The sequence below is a fragment of the Nerophis ophidion genome, linkage group LG20 (genome assembly GCF_033978795.1).
Source record: "Nerophis ophidion isolate RoL-2023_Sa linkage group LG20, RoL_Noph_v1.0, whole genome shotgun sequence".
In the NCBI taxonomy this organism is placed as follows: Eukaryota; Metazoa; Chordata; class Actinopteri; order Syngnathiformes; family Syngnathidae; genus Nerophis; species Nerophis ophidion.
Window position 1 is genome coordinate 30418970 of NC_084630.1, and position 19677 is coordinate 30438646.

General features: G+C 42.7%; 1 protein-coding gene across 2 annotated transcripts in view; it reads right to left on the reverse strand.

Moving 5' to 3' along the window:
• pld5 (phospholipase D family member 5) overlaps nt 1-19677 on the reverse strand; it is a 58738-nt gene that overhangs the window by 1780 nt on the left and 37281 nt on the right. For both annotated transcript variants that reach the window (XM_061880257.1, XM_061880258.1), the window contains exons 2-9: nt 18973-19109; nt 18704-18887; nt 10365-10473; nt 10173-10300; nt 4422-4619; nt 1940-2091; nt 1581-1746; nt 1418-1508 (exon numbers count right to left, since the gene is read on the reverse strand). In XM_061880257.1, coding sequence (XP_061736241.1) covers nt 1418-1508; nt 1581-1746; nt 1940-2091; nt 4422-4619; nt 10173-10300; nt 10365-10473; nt 18704-18887; nt 18973-19109 — 1165 coding nt within the window. The remainder of the gene's footprint in view (nt 1-1417; nt 1509-1580; nt 1747-1939; nt 2092-4421; nt 4620-10172; nt 10301-10364; nt 10474-18703; nt 18888-18972; nt 19110-19677) is intronic.

The following is a 19677-nucleotide window of genomic DNA, read 5'->3' on the forward strand; positions in this document are numbered from 1 at the left end:
GGTGCCCTGGGGTAGACTGACGGAAGCGAGGCTGCCAGTTTGCGCCTACGGCCCCTCCGACCAAAACCCATCATTCATTCATTCATCATTCATTCACCAGTGTAAGCAGCACCAGGGGCAATGGTGAAGTGTCCTGCCCAAGGACACAACGGCAGCGATTTAGATGTCAAGAGGCGGGGAGCGAACCTGCAACCCTCAGGTTTCTGGCACGGCCGCTCTACCTACTACACCGTACCGCCCCCAACATAAGAGATAAGTGTAGGTTGCACTATGATGGCATATGACTCAAGTAAACAACACCAACATTTTATATGAAAATAGAGAACATTATATATGGCGCTCAAAAATCTAAATGTTTAGTAAGACTTTGATAAGCTATGAAGCCGCACAGCTTGATGTGGTTCAACATACGTGTGTTATTATGGTGTGTGTATAAGGTAAGACATATTATTTGGTGTTTTGCTTTGCAATAATATGCAAAACTTGTTTTACCTTCTGGTACCTGCTGATCTGTATTTGGGATCTGCATAAATCCTGAAAAATTGCGCATATCCGCTTTTGTAGTCCGTGAGGACCCCGTAGTCGCTAAGCTTCTTCTTAATGGTATATGAAATGCATCCTCTGCTGTTGTCATTTATAATACAAATTAGTGTAAAGTTCTTACTCATATCTTTCAGTAAACTCTCCATTAAAGCGCTAAATCATACCGGTGTAGTGAGTTTGCATTATTCACCCAAGGAACTTCAGTTATTAGAGAGTTCTGGTCGAACGTTTTTTTTACAATAATTTTGTTGTTTCCGAATCAGCAGATGCTGCTCCGTTATCGATTTAAGTAAAGACTGAATGTCATTAAAACAGTTAGCGCCATATTTTGACACTTCTTCTACTACCGTCCTTGCACGCTACACCGCTACAACAAAGATGACGGGGAGAACACGCTGTCGAAAGTTAGCCACGTAAATAAGACCGCCCACAAAACGACAAATCTGAAAGCAACTGTCAGAAAGCGGCTTGAAGATGATCTGCAAAACATAATCTATGCAACGTTTTGACCAAAGAACCACCATTACATGTTCTGTAGACCACAAGCAAGTGTTTTTAATTCAGAAAAAACATAATAATAATATGACCCTTTTAATGCACACTATAATCAGGTGCACCTTATATATGAAAAAATAACAAAAATAGACCATTCATCGGCAGTGCGCCTTATAATCTGGTGACCCTATAGTCCGGAAAATACGGTACTGAAAATAGGTACCGTAGAGTACAAAAGTAATTACCAGGTGCGGAGAATTGGCACCCTATCACGGTACCAATCTCTATATGTATGTCACCCAAAATCAATACATCATTATACAGCCTATCATGCGGTCTGCAAAAGCGTAGTACATACACTCAAAATCGATTGGCTTACCAACGTAAAGAGCATTGTCGGTCACCATGTACTTGTTGTGATTAAGTCCATGTTGAATGTCTTCCTTTTGCTGCTTTTGACTGAAAAACCTCTGAAAAGCATATATTTGAATTAATATTTGAATGTATCTAAAAACCATACTGAGAGCATTTTAAGCCCGTACCACTTCCAGGGAACAGTTGTACAGATGCATGCATAGCGACTTGAGGGAGGTCGCAAAGTTAAAGGTGAGCGGGTGCGTATTCTTCCAGAAGCTTAACAGCAGGCGAACTTTGACCCCTCTCAGAACCACAGCCTCTCTGATCATCTCATCAAGGTGCGACCAGTACCTCATTAATGAAACATTTTAATTAGATGAATAATTCACTGCCAGATGAAGGCAATCATTACTCATTTTGCATAAACCCAAAGTGAGTCCCAAAGTGCTGAGATGTGCCGACACAGACATGGCTTATAGAATATCACATGACAGAAAGCATATGTTTAAAAAAAAAAATGAAGAAATCAGTCAGAGGTCAGTACCTGGTGATCAAGGTTCCTCTGAAGCGCCGGCTCACAAGAGGGAGGTAGTCCGTCACCGATATGAAGACAAATGTCTTGGCGGTCTGCATGACGTGATTAATGGCTTCCACGTCTCTGGTGCGGTCTTTGGCACAGAAGAGATCGGGGGATGTCTGCAGAAAGCAATACATCACTCAGGTAAGGGTGAGTTTGCACAAAGACACAGGCGAAACGAAGAAATGGACCGTATTTTTGGGACTATAAGGCACACTTAAAATACTTTAATTTCCTCAAAACTCAACAGTGTGCCTAATAATTTGGTGCGCCTAATGGGAGTGGCCGTGCGCAATCCGAGGGTCCCTGGTTCAATCCCTACCTACTACCAACCTCGTCATGTCCGTTGTGTCCTGTGCAAGACACTTCACCCTTGCTCCTGATGGATGCTGGTTAGCGTCTTGCATGGCAGCTCCCTTCATCAGTGTGTGAATGTGTGTGTGAATGGGTAAATGTGGAAGTAGTGTCAAAGCGCTTTGAGTACCTTGAAGGTAGAAACGCGCTATACAAGTACAACCTATTTATCATTTATTTAGTGTATGAAGAAATTTTGGTTGTGCTTACTGACCTTGAATCTCTTATTTGGTACATGGTGGAATGATAAGTGTGACCAGTAGATGGCAGTCAAACATAAGAGATACGTGTAGTCTGCAATATGATGGCAGTCACACAACACACACACACTAGGTGTGGTAAAATAAACCTCTGAATGTGACTCATCCCCTTGTTCCACCTCCTGGGAGGTGAGGGGAGAAGTGAGCAGCAGTGGAGGCTGCGCTCAAGAATCCTTTTGGTGATTTAACCCCCAATTCCAACCTTTGATGCTGTGTGACTATCAGTGGTACTTTAACTTTGATAAGAAATACAGTAGACTGCAATATGACTCAAGTAAACAACACAAACATTTTATAAGTTCTATTGAAAATATAGAATGTGGAGAGGCGGGGGACGTGGCAACGAACGAGCGGCGAGGCGGGGCGCGCCGGGAGCGACGCCGCAATCGTTATCAGGTGCGCGGGTCGCCCAGCTGGGCAAAATTAAATAATCCTCTCGCAATCTGTAAAAGGCCGACAGCCGGAAACGTGGGGAGGAGAGACGGAGAAAGAGAAAGCCAACAAGAGGCGGATGCAGAGCGAGAGCGACGGAGAATGAGAGCGAAAGGGAACCGACGACGTGCTGCTGAAAAGCAGACGGCGGAGCGGGCAGCAGAGGGAGGCGCAGCTGAAAAGCGACCCGACCAGAGACTGCGTCTTTATTGAATGAATAAAGAAGTCTAAACGTACCCGCAATGTCCCTTTTTGGTAGTCAGTGGAACCCGGACAGTGCGGGTCTGTCACATTGAACATTATACACGGCGCTCAAAAATCCATCAAAATGTTTTAGTACGACTTGAAGGATGGATTGGATTTATTTTATTTTTTTTGTCATGAAAAAGGGAAGTTTTTTGGGTTGGTGCACTAATTGTAAGTGTATCTTGTGTTTTTTTATGTTGATTTAATAAAATAAAATAAAAAATCAAATAAAAATAATAAAAATTCATAAAAAATTATTCTGCGGCCCGGTGCCAATCGAGCCCGGTGGTTGGGGACCACTGCCGTAGGACATATACGATTTTATATGCAGCTCATTTTTATATGACACTTATTGAAATATCTTTTGTGACATCTTACAAAAAAGTGCGCTTTATTTGTTTTAAACTATTGTAGTGGTATTCCGTACCAAAAGTACACTTTAATTTAGTATTGTTTTGATATGTCATCTTAGTGACATCATGCACAAAAGTGAACTACTAGCTTGTTCTAAAATGCATCTGAATATCTTGCACTTTTTGTTTTGAAATGACATGAATGTTTGTGCCACTGCTTAATAACTGTTTAACAAATACACTTTTGGTCAATTGACTTAGTTCTAATTTCCCTCTCTGCATGAAAGTTTAATATATATATATATATATATATATATATATATATATATATATATATATATATATATATATATTTGGCGAAGGGAATGTTTTGCATTATTCTTCATATAAATTCTAACCTCAACAATTTGCATGCACATTATATCAACCCATCGATCAATCAAAGTTTAGTTATACAACCCATAATCACAAATGTCTCAAAGGGCTGCACAAGCCACAACGACATCAGTTCCCACATCAGGGCAAGAAAAAAACTCATCCAATGGGAACAACGAGAAGCCTTGGAAGAGACCGCAGATGTGGGGACGCAATGGATGCCGAGTGGATACGATTAATATGGTGCACATCTGTAGTTATGACAGAATAACCCCCGCAGTGCAACGCTCATTAAGGAAAAACTGGTTCATTACAAGGAGAACATGGAATACCAAGCAGGTCACACATTTACCGAATGCGTGTTCCGAAACTGCATCTGTTTGTCGGTTGCCCCAGGGTAAAAACATCAAATATTAAAAGACAACATACAGACATATATGCAGCTGCAGGTGTGTTATTGAGTTCTAGTTCGAGGGCCTGGTGTCTTCCATAGAGGGCGGTAACTCTCTTAGACCAGATGGAGGGGATGTAATCTCTCTCATGGAGCTGCCAGTAGAAAGAGAAGACTCTATGGAGGTCCAGCGCCAGACAGCTGCAGTTATAAACCATCAAACCCAGCTCCTTCCTCTGTGGGAAGTCAGATAGGAAGACACAGCATCAGAAAACAGCACACAATTTGCAGTAAGAGTTTAAATAAGTTGACTTTGGACTGGAGAGAGAATAAAAATGTGTTAAAAGACACCATCCATCCATGCATTTTCTACCGCTTGTCCCTTTCTGGGTCGTGGGGGGTGCTGGAGCTTATCCCAGCTGCATTCGGGCGGAAGGCGGGGTACACACTGGACAAGTCGCCATCTCATCGCAGGTGTTGACACAAAATGCTTAAATCAGGGGTCTCAGACACGCCAATTGCAGCCCGCGAGACGTTATTTTGCGGCCCCCACCTTAATATGAAAGTTTAATGTTAGCGCGGCCTGCAGGTTTTATATGAATGGCGTTTGACAGTGTTGTGTTATTTGGGTCCAAAATGGCTTTTTCAACGTTCTGGGTTGCCTACCCCTGCGTTAGTGGAAAAGCAGCAAATGAGTGAAAGCGACAGAGACGTTGCCATGGAAACGAGGGTTTTCTTACGTGCCTGGCTGCAGTCACACCGTAACACCTGTCCGTCAGTAATAATAGTCCCCAATAGCCTGGACCATTTCAAACCGTTATTTTTTTTTCTTATTATTGTTTATTTTGCATTGCCTCACATGATGAACACTACGTATATTTCTATATGGCAATCATTTTTTTGCGCTCAGTACTTTGTTATCCGCCGACTGCCGTTGGGAGGAAAAGCGGAACGACACACATTGCGGAAATTACATTATTCTCCGTGCGTCGGCTAAATACAAATACATTTTCTCAACCCCAAACATATCTTTTTCAAAGCCTGCAGTGAAGAGAAAAGTTAGGTAGGTAGGTCTTAAAGGCCTACTGAAATGAGATTTTCTTATTTAAACGGGGATAGCAGGTCCATTCTATGTGTCATACTTGATCATTTTGCGATATTGCCATATTTTTGCTGAAAGGATTTAGTAGAGAACATCGACGATAAAGTTCGCAACTTTTGGTGGCTATTAAAAAGCCCTGCCTTTACCGGAAGTAGCAGACGATGACGTCACCGGTGTGAGGGCTTCTCACATCCTCACATTGTTTATAATGGGAGCCTCCAGCATCAAGAGCTTTTCGGACCGAGAAACCGCCATTTTCCTCAATAATTTGAGCGAGGATGAAAGGTTCGTAGATGAGGATATTGATAGGGAAGGACTAGAAAAAAAAAAAAAAAAAAAAAAAAAAAGGCGATTGCATTAGGAGCGATTCAGAGGTTTTTAGACACATTTACTAGGATAATTCTGGGAAATCCCTTATCTTTCTATTGTGTTGCTAGTGTTTTAGTGAGTTTAATAGTACCTGGTGTGTTGACGCCAGTCTCTGAGGGAAGTCACGGCAGCTGCATGCATGGCGCAAGCTCCGCTGATCTCCGGTAAGAGGCGACTTTTTACCACAATTTTCTCACCGAAACCTGCCGGTTGACAAGTGGTCGGGAACCATGTTCGCTTGACTGCTCTGATCCATAGTAAAGCTTCACCTGCGGGAATTTTAAACTAGGAAACAGTGTGTTTGTGTGGCTAAAGGCTAAAGCTTCCCACCTCCATCTTTCTACTTTGACCTCTCCATTATTAATTGAACAAATTGCCAAAGATTCAGCAACACAGATGTCCAAAATACTGTGTAAATTGTGCGATGAAAAGAGACGACTTTTAGCTGCACGTGGTGCTGGCTAATAAGTCCCCTCCAACCAATAACGTCATCATTCTGCGATGTTTTCAACAGGAAACTCAGCGGGAAATTTAAAATTGTAATTTAGTAAACTAAACCGGCCGTATTGGCATGTGTTGCAATGTTAAGATTTTATCATTGATTTATAAACTATCAGACTGCGTGGTCAGTAGTAGTGGGTTTCAATAGGCCTTTAATTGTCATTGCAACAAGTACAACGGAGTTTTTGTTTACAGCACAAACCCGTTCAAAATTAGACAAGCAAACAGTGTACAGGGTTACAGAACAGGAACGCTGATGGGTCGCCACGAGGCGCCCCGTAAAAGATGGGAAAAGGTAAAACGCTGGGGAAGAAGGTCAAAAGCGCCTATCATTGAGGTGTCCTCGGGGGTGTTTTCAATACAGCCTGGATTTGAGGACAGCGCAAAGAAAGTGGCTTCAAAAAAGTTCAGACAAGACAAAAACAAAGAGAGAAAGCTGGGAGAAGAGGATGAGTAAAACAATACAATCTAGACTGGGCTCATAAGGGGGGCCCAGTCTGGAGTGGGAAAAAAAACCCTCCGTGCAACGCACACATAAACACGTTACATTTAATCACAACAATCACGAGAAAGGTTTGTGATGAGCAAAGACAATTCGAGGAAAAGTGGGAGATGCAGTATTTTTTTGTTGAGCACAGGGGCAGTCCGACGTGTCTTATTTGCACAGAGAAAGTTGCGGTGCACAAGGAATACTATTTGAAACGTCATCATACAACTGGACATGCTGAGGAGTATGCACCATTTTTTTTTTTAAAGAAATATTTTCCTGCGGCCCAGCCTCACCCAGACTCTGCATCCAGTGGCCCCCAGGTGATTTGAGTTTGAGACCCCTGATCTATTCCATTAGTGACGTAAATAAGACGGCGCATCCTGAACAGGTGGTCAGAAAGAGGCTTGATGGTGGTCTGTAAAACATCCTTTTTGCAACATTTTGACCAATGAGCCACAATTACACGTTATGTAGACCACAGGGAAGTAATACTAATAATAGATTAGATTTACAAACCTCAAATTAGTGAAGTTGGCAAATTGTGTAAATGGTAAATAAAAACAGAATACAATAATTTGCAAATCCTTTTCAACCTATATTCAATTGAATACACTGCAAAAAAAAGATATTTAATGTTCGAACTGGAAAACTTTGTTGTTTTTTGCAAATATTAGCTCATTTGGAGTTTGATACTTGCAACAAGTTTCAAAAAGCTGGCACAAGTGGCAAAAATACTGAGAAAGTTGAGGAATAGAATAGAAAGTACTTTATTGATTCCTGGGGGAAATTCAGCACCATAGTTCGCTCACAATAAACAATAATAATAATAAATAATATATGGCATATGAATAATATAAGAATATGATAAATATATTCTACATTTAAGTGCTCATCAAACACTTATTTGGAACACCCCACAGGTGAACAGGCTAATTGGGAACAGGTGGGTGCCATGATTGGTTATAAAAGCAGCTTCCATGAAATGCTCAGTCATTCACAAACAAGGATGGGGCGAGGGTCACCACTTTGTGAACAAATGCTTGAGAAAATTGTTAAGAACAACATCTTTCAACCAGCTATTGCAAGGAATTTAGGGATTTCACCATCGACAGTCCGTAACATCATCAAAAGATTCAGATAATCTGGAGAAATCACTGCACGTAAGCAGCAAGGCTGAAAACCAACATTGTGAAGTGAAGTGACTTATATTTATTTAGCTATTTTCCTCAAGAGACTCAAAGCGCTTTACATAGTGAAACCCGATACCTAAGTTACAATTAAACCAGTGTGGGTGGCACTGGGAGCAGGTGGGTAAAGTGTCTTGCCCAAGGACACAACGGCATTGACAAGGAAGGCGGAAGCGGGGATCGAACCTGCAACCCTCAAGTTGCTGGCAAGGCCGCTCTACCAACCGAGCTATACCGCCCCCTTGAATTGAATGCCTGTGAACTTTGATCAGCATAAAAAAACCCCATCAGTGTGTAAAGGATATCACCACATGGGCTCAGGAACACTTCAGAAAACCACTGTCAGTAACTACAGTTGGTCGCTACATCTGTAAGTGCAAGTTAAAACTCTACTATGGGGCGGTATAGCTCGGTTGGTAGAGTGGCTGTGCCAGCAACTTGAGGGTTCCAGGTTCGATCCCAGCTTCTGCCATGGTAAATGGTTCTACTTGTGCAGCACTTTTCTACCCCTTTTTAAGGAGCCCAAAGCGCTTTGACAGTATTTCCACGTTCACCCATTCACACACACATTCACACACTGATGGCGGGAGCTGCAATGTAAGGCGCTAACCAGGACCCATCAGGAGCAAGGGTGAAGTTTCTTGCTCAAGGACACAACGGACATGACTAGGATGGTAGAAGGTGGGGATTGAACCAGTAACACTCAGATTGCTGGCTCAGCCACTCTACCATCTTCGCCACGCCGTCCCCGTGTCACTGCCGTTGTGTCCTTCGGCAAGACACTTTACCCACCTGGTTCCAGTGCCACCCACATTGGTTAAATGTCATTTAGATATTGGGTTTCACTATGTAAAGCGCTTTGAGTCACTAGAGAAAAGCGCGATATGAAATACACTTCACTTCACTTATATGCAAAGCAAAAGCCATTTATCAACAACACCCAGAAACGCCACCTGCTTCGCTGGGCCCGAGTTCATCTAAGATGGACTGATGCAAAGTGGAAACGTGTTCTGTTGTCTGACAAGTCCACATTTCAAATTGTTTTAGGAAACTGCGGACATTGTGTACTCCATAACAAAGAGGAAAAGAACCATCCGGATTGTTATGGGCGCAAAGTTCAAAAGCCAGCATCTGTGATGGTATGGGGGTGTATTAGTGCCCAAGGCAGGGGTAACTTACACATCTGTGAAGGCACCATTAATGCTGAAAGGTACATACAGGTTTTGGAGCAACATATGTTGTCATCCAAGCAACGTTATCATGGACGCCCCTGCTTATTTCAGCAAGACAATGCCATGCCACGTGTTACAACAGTGTGGCTTCATAGTAAAAGAGTGCCGGTACTAGACTGGCCTGCCCGTAGTACAGACCTGTCTCCTATTGAAAAGCCTAAAATACCACGACGGAGATCTCGGACTGTTAAAAAATTGGTCTCTTCAGTTCCCAAATGTTTACTGGGTGTTGTTAAAAGGAAAGGCCATGTAACACAGTGGTAAAAATGCACTTGTGCCAACTTTTTTGCAATGTGTTGCTGCCTTTAAATTAAAAAAAAAGAAAAAAGTTTCTCAGTTCAAACATAAAAATATTGTCTTTGCAGTCCATTCAATTGAAAATAAGTAGACAAGGATTTGGAAATCATTGTATTCTCTTTTTATTTACAAATTACACAACGTGCCAACTTCACTGGTTTTGGGTTTTGTATATAGCGCTTCAATATCAGTGTTTTCAAGTTGTAGAAAAAAACGTAATTATTACCGTTTTAAATTATTATTTTTTTTCCAAACTATTAACACATTGGAAAACACACAAAATTACCAAAAAAATTTCGTATTCGTGGTGGGAGGTGTCATTCAATCCTTTTTGACCCCCTGTGAGATTGAGTTGGACCACCCTGAGTACACATGTAAGATGAGGTCCTTTTAACTACACAGCAGATACTCTTTGACTTTGCGGGGAACACACACAAGTCATGTACTGTGCTGCAAACAACCGGAACTTTAAATAAGTGCCAATTAGTCAGACGCTGTATCCTCCAATTGCAATCGTGCTTGTCAGTTCCATTAACTCTGAGACGCCACAATCGACTCTAATTAGAATGGTTTACCTTGTTGCAAAAGCCATTCAAAATATTGATGTTTACCTTGGAGAATGACCTCCAGTCCATGTCGGCACTCCCGATGTAAAAGTGAGTTCGATCCACGATCCAGAACGAGGAATGTAGTCCCCCTCTTGTGAAAGCTGTCATGTTGACTAAATGGACCTCCGCATCTGTGCAGCGAGAGACAGGTCAGTGTGAAAGTGACAAGTTTGAATGAATATTAGTTCCACTTACCATGCGCTGCCAAATTGGTCTGTTCTGCAGAGTTGCTCAGGCTGCTGGCAATCTTTAGTTTCACCCCACGAGATTTCAGGCTGAGCAGTCTCTGGAATAAAAGTTGACCCTGTGGAAAAGAAGCAATGTTCTGCAGTTTGAGTGTTTGTACGTTGCACACATTTAACGTTTGACACACAACGTATTGAAAGGTCTAAACTCATTAAGAGGTGACACATAATCTTAACTGGAAAATAATTAAAGTTTTCCTTTATGGACCCCTCAGGAAATGCAGGTTGACATATAAAGAGTTCAGGCGCAAAAATACGATAAAAAAAGCCATTCTGCTGATTTTGAGCTGTGAGTACCAGTAAGGCGCAAAAATACGATAAAAAAGCCATTCTGCTGATTTTGAGCTGTGAGTACCAGTAAGGCGCAAAAATACGATAAAAAAGCCATTCTGCTGATTTTGAGCTGTGAGTACCAGTAAGGCGCAAAAATACGATAAAAAAGCCATTCTGCTGATTTTGAGCTGTGAGTACCAGTAAGGCGCAAAAATACGATAAAAAAGCCATTCTGCTGATTTTGAGCTGTGAGTACCAGTAAAAAGTGGTACGCGGGCTCCATCTAGTGGTAGGCCAAATAATCGCTTCATTGCAGTAAAGTACAGTGTTTTATTTTCCCGCATTCAAACACAGTGTTACTGTTCAAACTGTGGCCAAAAATACACTTGTTAAATATAACATCAGCTTTGTTTTTAATTAGAGATGTCTGATAATGTTTTTTTTGCAGATATCCGATATTCCGATATTGTCCAACTCTTAATTACCGAATCCGATATCAACCAATACCGATATATACAGTCGTGGAATCAACACATTATAATGCTTATTTTTGTTGTGATGCCCCGCTGGATGCATCAAACAATGTAACTTAACCATGGATTGATTAACGTGGACCCCGACTTAAACAAGTTGAAAAACTTATTCGGGTGTTACCATTCAGTGGTCAATTGTACGGAATATGTACTGAACTGTGCAATCTACTAATACAGGTTTCAATCAATCAATCAATCAAAAACAAGGTTTTCCAAAATAAGAGAACAACTTCAACTCCAGTTAAGGAAAAAAGTGCCAACATGGCACTGCCATATTTATTACTGAAGTCACAAAGTGCATTATTTTTTTTTAACATGCCTCAAAACAGCTTGGAATTTGGGACATGCTCGACCTAAAACCCACTACTACTATGGGAAATACTATACTTTGACTTTCACAAAAGTGCATTATTTTTACTTTTTTTTTAAACATGCCTCAAAACAACAGCCACAAAAACAATCAAGGCACACAGCTTCAGTCCAGAGTATACTAGACTCTGGACGTAGGGGCCTATATCCGTGTTTTACCGGATATGTGTCAAGGCGTGGACTGTGGTGTGGATTGTTTTCCCGAGAAGCACAGAAATTGGAGTCGACATGACGTAAAGGTAGGGACATGATTTAATTTTACTCTAAAAAAAAGGAACACGGGGTGCAAACAAAAGGCGCGCACGAGGCGGAGAACAAACTTGGCTTTGAAAACAATAAACTAGCACTTGGGCAAAAACTATGGACATGAAAACGAAACATGAAAATAGACACAACTCACTTGGCATGCAACCATGGTAGCAGAAGTTCAACAGCCTTATTGTCGCCACACTGACCAACAGAAAAAGACAGGCTTTGAATAACAGTGACAGGTGTGAGAGTCCAAGCGTGGAACAGGTGAAACTAATGGATAACCATGGAAACCAGACAAGAGAGTGAAAAAGCAGGAACTAAAAAGAGTCCAAAAACCAAACACAACATAACTTAAACAAGACATAATAAAAAGACATGACAATATGTACCGCTCCATGCAACAGCCTTTTAAAAAGTTATTAATTTTACTTTTTGAAACCGATACTGATAATTTCCGATAATACATTTTAAAGCATTTATCGGCAGATAATATCGGCATTCCAATATTATCGGACATCTCTATTTTTAATGAATACTTAGGTGTACTACGCTACTGTGTTTTAGTGTTGATCATTATGGTAGAACTTGGTTAAAAAGTTTGAGAACCACTGGTTTACACTAGCTGCATTCGAGGGGTGGGTGGGGTACACCCTGGTGATGAAAAGTCGCCACCAAATCGCAAGGCCAACACAGATAGAGGGACAAACTGTAGGAAATGGATGGATGGATGGATGGATGGTTTACACCAGGGGTATGGAAACTATGGCTCTCTAGCCAGATGTGGCTCTTTTGTTGACTGCATCTGGCTCTCAGATAAATCTTAGCTGACATTGCTTAACATAATAAGTAAGGAATAGTTTCACTGGTACTCACTGTGTTGAAAATAATGTTCAAAATATAAAACATTCCCATGCATTTTAATCCAGCCATCCGTTTTTCTACCGCACCTGTTCAAGAAGTCGTATTTATGGTAAAAAAAGTATTTTTTTTTATTATTGGTTAGCTTCAGGCCCTGCGATTGTAGCTGAGATAGGCACCAGCGACCCCAAATGGAATAAGCGGTAGAAAAATGGATGGATGGATGGTTAGCTTCAGAATAACAATGTTATTAAAAAGAATATTGCACTCTAAAAATGTTGGTCTTACTTAAAAATGCACGCATTTGGTTGTATTCGGTGTTTAAAAATATGATATGGCTCTCACGGAAATACATTTGAAAATATTGGGCTTTCTTGGCTCTCTCAGCCAAAAAGGTTTAAACCATTCTCTGTCAGGAGGTAAAATCAAATTTTTTGCAAAAGCATCTTATCTTCCACATTTCACTGTTGAATATTCTGTAGAAGCATTTAAGTCCCATCTTAAAACTCATTTGTATATGGTAGCCTCTAAATAGACCCCCTTTTAGACTAGTTGATCTGCCGTCTCTTTTCTGCTCTGCCCCCCTCTCCTGCGTGGAGAGGTTATTAGTTGATCATAGATTTTGCGCTAGCTGGTCAAAGTCGGGACCCGGGCTGGACCACTCATCTGTGCATCAGTTGTGCATCGGGGGGGAATCTGAGCCGAAGATGTCATTGTGGCTTGTGCAGCCCTTTGAGCCACTTGTAAATAAGGGCTTGTGAGGAGGCGTGGCCTGCGGACCTGCAGCGAGGCGGGAAATGCCGGGGGCCGGCTCCGAGATGGGCAACAGGTGTGCAGATGGCCAACCTGGGCGAAGTTGTCTCATCGCCTGTCACTGTATCAAAGGGCAGCAGTCGGGAAGGAGGTGGTCGGTGAATTCTGAGTAGATGGCTGAGAACGAACCCGAGCCTGAGACGGAGACGAATACGCGGAAGACTGAAAAGCGACCAGAAGAGCGAGACGGAGAGAAGAGGCGAGTGCTGAAAAGCGATTAGAGAAGGTTTATTGAAAAACAAACAAAATCTCAAAACCGTCAAGCCTGTCATGTCCGTCATTGATAGTCCGAGGAAACCAGAGGTGCGAGTCTGCCACAGAGCTATATAAATAAACTTTGATTGATGATTGACATCACTTCAGAAAGTGACAAGCACCGTGTTGTATTTGTGGCACAAACAAACAAATCCATCAGGACCAAACAGTGCATTGAAATTTGATGGCGTCATCTGGCATCGGCGCTCATGTTCGCTCCATCCATTTTCTACCGCATGTCCCTCTTGGGGGCGCGGGGGTGGCTGGAGCCTATCCCAGCTGCATTCCAGGGGATACACCCTGGACAAGTCACCGCCTCATTGCAGGACCAACACAGACAGACAGACAACATTCACACTCACACATTAGGGACGGTGTACCCGGAGGGAACCCACGCAGTCACGGGGAGAACATGCAAACTCCACGCAGAAAGACCCCATGCCAGGGACTCGAACCCAGGATGTTCTTTTTGGGAGGCACATGCACTAACCCTGGTTCCACCGTGCTGCTGTCGTGATTGTAACTAAATGAAATCATCAATAATGAGTAACTTTGATGAAGTCAGTGGGCGAGTGGCGCAAAAAAAGACATCTGAGCACAATACCTCATTTATATTCCGGGACTTGAATACTGACCGAATATTCATGACATTGCTTTTATAAGCGTTAACAAAGACAAACTATTTATAGCGGCGCCATAATCACCAGCTTGTGTGCAAATGTTGACATGCTCACCTAATGAGCTGCTTCCTCATTTCCTTGCTCAGCAGCCTTTGTTGTAGATCATAAATCATGCCTCTCACCAAGATAGTAGAAGGTTGAGGACGTAATCCTAATCTAATTTAGACCCGGCACACAAAAAAAAAAAAACGTTTGGTTCCATCCCACTTTTCTTCTTGAGGATTATGATTAATTTTTCATCTAAATGGCAATATATATGAACATGCTAGCAGTCAACATCCTACTGACAGCAGACCTTGTACAGTAAGTGATGTTTTATTTTGTTAGTTGGCTCTCATGAAGTCTGCAGTAAGTAATAATCAATTATGTTGTTAAAAAAAGACACATTGTGATGCGATTTTGAGAATAATGGCATGAGCAAAATATGTGAATAAATTAAAAAAAATATTACAAATGTGCCTGTTACTACATTATATGCAGTCGTGGTCAAAAGTTCACATACACTTGTAAAGATGGCTGTTTTGAGTTTCCAGTAATTTCTACCACTCTTATTTTTTTGTGATAGAGTGATTGGAGCACATACTTGTTGGTCACAAAATTAACATTCATGAAGTTTGGTTCTTTTAGGAATTTATTTTGGGTCTACTCAAAATGTGAGCAAATCTGCTGCGTGAAAAGTAAACATACAGCTATGTTAATATTTGGTTACATGTCCTTTGATAAGTTTCACTGCAATAAGGCGCTTTTGGTAGCTATCCACAAGCTTCTGGTTGAAATTTTGACCACTCATCTTGACAAAATTGGTGCAGTTCAGCTAAATGTGTTGGTTTTCTGACATGGACTTGTTTCTTCAGCATTGTCCACACGGTCAAGTCAGGGCTCTGGGAAGGCCATTCCAAAACCTTTATTCTAGCCGGATTTAGCCATTCCTTTACCCATTTTGACGCGTGTTTGGGGTCATTGTCCTGTTGGGACACCCAACTGCGCCCAAGACCCAACCTCCGGGCTGATGATTTTTGGTTGGCCTGAAGAATTTGGAGGTAATCTTCCTTTTTTAATTGTACCATTCACTCTGTAAAGCACCAGTTCCATTGGCAGCAAAACAGGCCCAGACCATAATACTACAACCACCATGCTTGACGGTAGAAATGGTGTTCCTGGGATTAAAGGCCTCACCTTTAATCGTCCAAACATACTGCTGGGTATTGTGGCCAAACCGCTCAATTTATGTGTCATCTGACATCACATTGACAAAGATAAACCCTTCTGGAGGAAAGTTCTGTGGTGGCCTTTAATCAACTTATAGATGCTACATGATATACAAAACCCAAAACCAGTGTGAAGTGAAGTGAATTATATTCATATAGCGCTTTTTGTCTAATCACTCAAAGCTCTTTACATAGTGAAATCCAATATCTATTTTTTTTTAGATTTAAACCAGTGTGGGTAGCACTGGGAGCAGGTGGGTAAGGTGTCTTGCCCAAGGACACAACGGCAGTGACTAGGATGGCGGAAGTGGGGATCGAACCTGCAACCCTCAAGTTGCTGGCATGGCCGCTCTACCAACTGAGCTATACCGCCCAACCAGTGAAGTTGGCATGTTATGTAAAGGGTAAATGAAAACAGACTACAATGATTTGAAAATCCTTTTCAACCTATATTCAATTGAATAGACTGCAAAGACAAGATACTCAATGTTGGAACTGGTAAACTTGGTCATTTTTTGCAAATATTAGCTCTTTTGGAATTTGATGCCGACAATATGTTTAAAAAAAGCTGGCACAAGTAGCAAGAAAAGACTGAGAAAGTTGAAGAATGCTAATTAAGCACTTATTTGGAACATCCCACAGGTGAACATAATTGGGAACAGGTGGGTGCCAGGCAAAGCAGCTACCATGAAATGCTCAGTCATTCACAAACAAGGATGGGGCGAGGGTGACCACTTTGTGAACAAATCCATCCATCCATCCATCCATCTTCTTCCGCTTATCTGAGGTCGGGTCGCGGGGGCAACAGCCTAAGCAGGGAAACCCAGACTTCCCTCTCCCCAGCCACTTCGTCTAGCTCTTCCCGGGGAATCTTGAGGCGTTCCCAGGCCAGCCGGGAGACATAGTCTTCCCAACGTGTCCTGGGTCTTCCCCGTGGCCTCCTACCGGTTGGACGTGCTCTAAACACCTCCCTAGGGAAGCGTTCGGGTGGCATCCTGACCAGATGCCCGAACCACCTCATCTGGCTCCTCTCGATGTGAAGGAGCAGCGGCTTTACTTTGAGCTCCTCTCGGATGGCAGAGCTTCTCACCCTATCTCTAAGGGAGAGCCCCGCCACCCGGCGGAGGAAACTCATTTCGGCTGCTTGTACCCGTGATCTTATCCTTTCGGTCATGACCCAAAGCTCATGACCATAGGTGAGGATGGGAACATAGATCGACCGGTAAATTGAGAGCTTTGCCTTCCGGCTCAGCTCCTTCTTCACCACAACGGATCGGTACAACGTCTGCATTACTGAAGACGCCGCACCGATCCGCCTGTCAATTTCACGATCCACTCTTCCCTCACTCGTGAACAAGACTCCTAGGTACTTGAACTCCTCCACTTGGGGCAGGGTCTCCTCCCCTACCCGCAGATGGCACTCCACCCTTGTGAACAAGTGCGTGAGCAAAATGCCAGTAACTACAGTTTGTCGCTACGTCTGTAAGTGCAAGTTAAAACTGTAATATGCAAAGCGAAAGCCATTTATCAACAACACCCAGAAACGCCGCCGGCTTCACTAGGCCCGAGCATCAAGGGTTGGAATTGCTCCCCTTACCTACCAGTGGGTCAAAAAGGGGATGGGTCAAATACAGAGAACACATTTCAGCACACCAAGTGTGTGTGACAATGTCTTGTACTTTAATTTGAACTTTACCTTTAACTTTATGACAGCAGACCTTGCACAGTAAGTGATGTTGCATTATGCTTGTTGGCTCTCATGAAGTCTGCAGTGAGTAATAATCAGTGATGAAAAAAAAAGCAAATGTTGTGATGCATTTTTCAAAATGAACATATGCTTAAAATTAATTAAAAGATGTAAATATTAAATATTGATAACAATTAGCCTTTTACTACATTACATACATACTTACATCATGTATATAAAACCCTAATGGAGGTGTTTGGATGTTTTTTTAGGGGCTCCATAGGCAGAATCGAACGGCTTTCATAGGCTCTGTTGTAAACAAACTTTTGATCGGATTTCTTTAATGTTTATGGAATTTAAAAAAAAAATCCATCTCACTAATGCATGTCTTTCATAATAATTGCGAACAATAGGCAAAATTCCGAAAAAAGTGCAGTTCTCCTTAAGTGCAATATTGCTGGACTCGTTGCAGCCTTTAGAGGCAAAGTACCTAAGTCGATGGAGGAATATGTAAAAGACCGATTGGACAGGAAACACATCCAGGTGTTGGAAGGAGGCACACAGTGACAGACTTCATTCAGCACATGGGAGAAAAAGGCCTTTTTTAGTCATGCATTCAACTCGACTTATACCTGGACTCATTGCAGCCTCAGAGGCATGTAAAAACCAAAGTACCTAAGTCGATGGGGGAATATGTGAAAGACCGATTGGACAGGAAACACATCCAGGTGTTGGAAGAAGGCACACAGTGACAGACTTTAGCACATGGGAGAAAAAGGCCTTTTTTATTCATGCATTCAACTCGACTTATACCTGGACTCATTGCAGCCTCAGAGGCATGTAAAAACCAAAGTACCTAAGTCGATGTAGGAATATGTAAAAGACCGATTGGACAGGAAACACATCCAGGTGTTGGAAGAAGGCACACAGTGACAGACTTCAGCAAATGGGAGAAAAAGGCCTTTTTTAGTCATGCATTCAACTCGACTTATACCTGGACTCATTGCAGCCTCAGAGGCATGTAAAAACCAAAGTACCTAAGTCGATGTAGGAATATGTAAAAGACCGATTGGACAGGAAACACATCCAGGTGTTGGAAGGAGGCACACAGTGACAGACTTCATTCAGCACATGGGAGAAAAAGGCCTTTTTTAGTCATGCATTCAACTCGACTTATACCTGGACTCATTGCAGCCTCAGAGGCATGTAAAAACGAAAGTACCTAAGTCGATGGGGGAATATGTGAAAGACCGATTGGACAGGAAACACATCCAGGTGTTGGAAGAAGGCACACAGTGACAGACTTCAGCACATGGGAGAAAAAGGCCTTTTTTAGTCATGCATTCAGACTCGACTTGTACCTGTCTGGCTGTGCTGGGCATGGTTTCTCGGTCCCAGGGACTCAAGTTCCAGACCGGTGACACCACCTGGACCGAGTGCTTTGCTAGGTCCAGCAGGGTGTTGAAGCCATCAGAGAGTAGCAGGTGGGGTCTGCTAACCATGCGTTGATTGAGATCTGCTGGGATGGTCTCCATGAGGACAATCCTAATGGACAAATAACCCGATCCTAAATGGGACTGGAAACAAACTTCTAATGTTTTCACGGTTCTCTTGTGCCGGAGCATCTCACCGACAGTCAGTGCGGCAGTTCTCCTCTGTGATTCCATCCTCGCCATCCCCCCAGATGTCCACGGAGGAGAAGATCAGCACCAACAGCACAGCAAAGCAGCATAGCAGGGCGAAGATGGCGATGCACTTCTGCTGCGTCTGACAGGTCAGAGACACACAACCTAAATTACAAACAGTGCCTAGTAACGCTTTAGTATGGGGAACATATTCTAAGTAACACATATTTGCATATTCTAAGTAACAAAGTGTGAATCGACTGGGATGAGAATCAGCACCTCTAAGTCTGAGTCCATGGTTCTCGCAAGGAAAAGGGTGGAGTGCCATCTCCGGCTTGGGGAGGAGACCCAGCCCCAAGTGGAGGAGTTCAAGTACCTAGGAGTCTTGTTCACGAGTGAGGGAAGAGTGGATCGTGAGATCGACAGGCGGATCAGTGCGGCGTCTTCAGTAATGCGGACGTTGTATCGATCCGTTGTGGTGAAGAAGGAGCTGAGCCGGACGGCAAAGCTCTCAATTTACCGGTCGATCTACGTTCCCATCCTCACCTATGGTCATGAGCTTTGGGTTATGACCGAAAGGACAAGATCACAGGTACAAGCGGCAGTAATGAGTTTCCTCCGCCGTGTGGCGGGGCTCTCCCTTAGAGATAGGGTGAGAAGCTCTGCCATCCGGGAGGAGTTCAAAGTAAAGCCGCTGCTCCTCCACATCG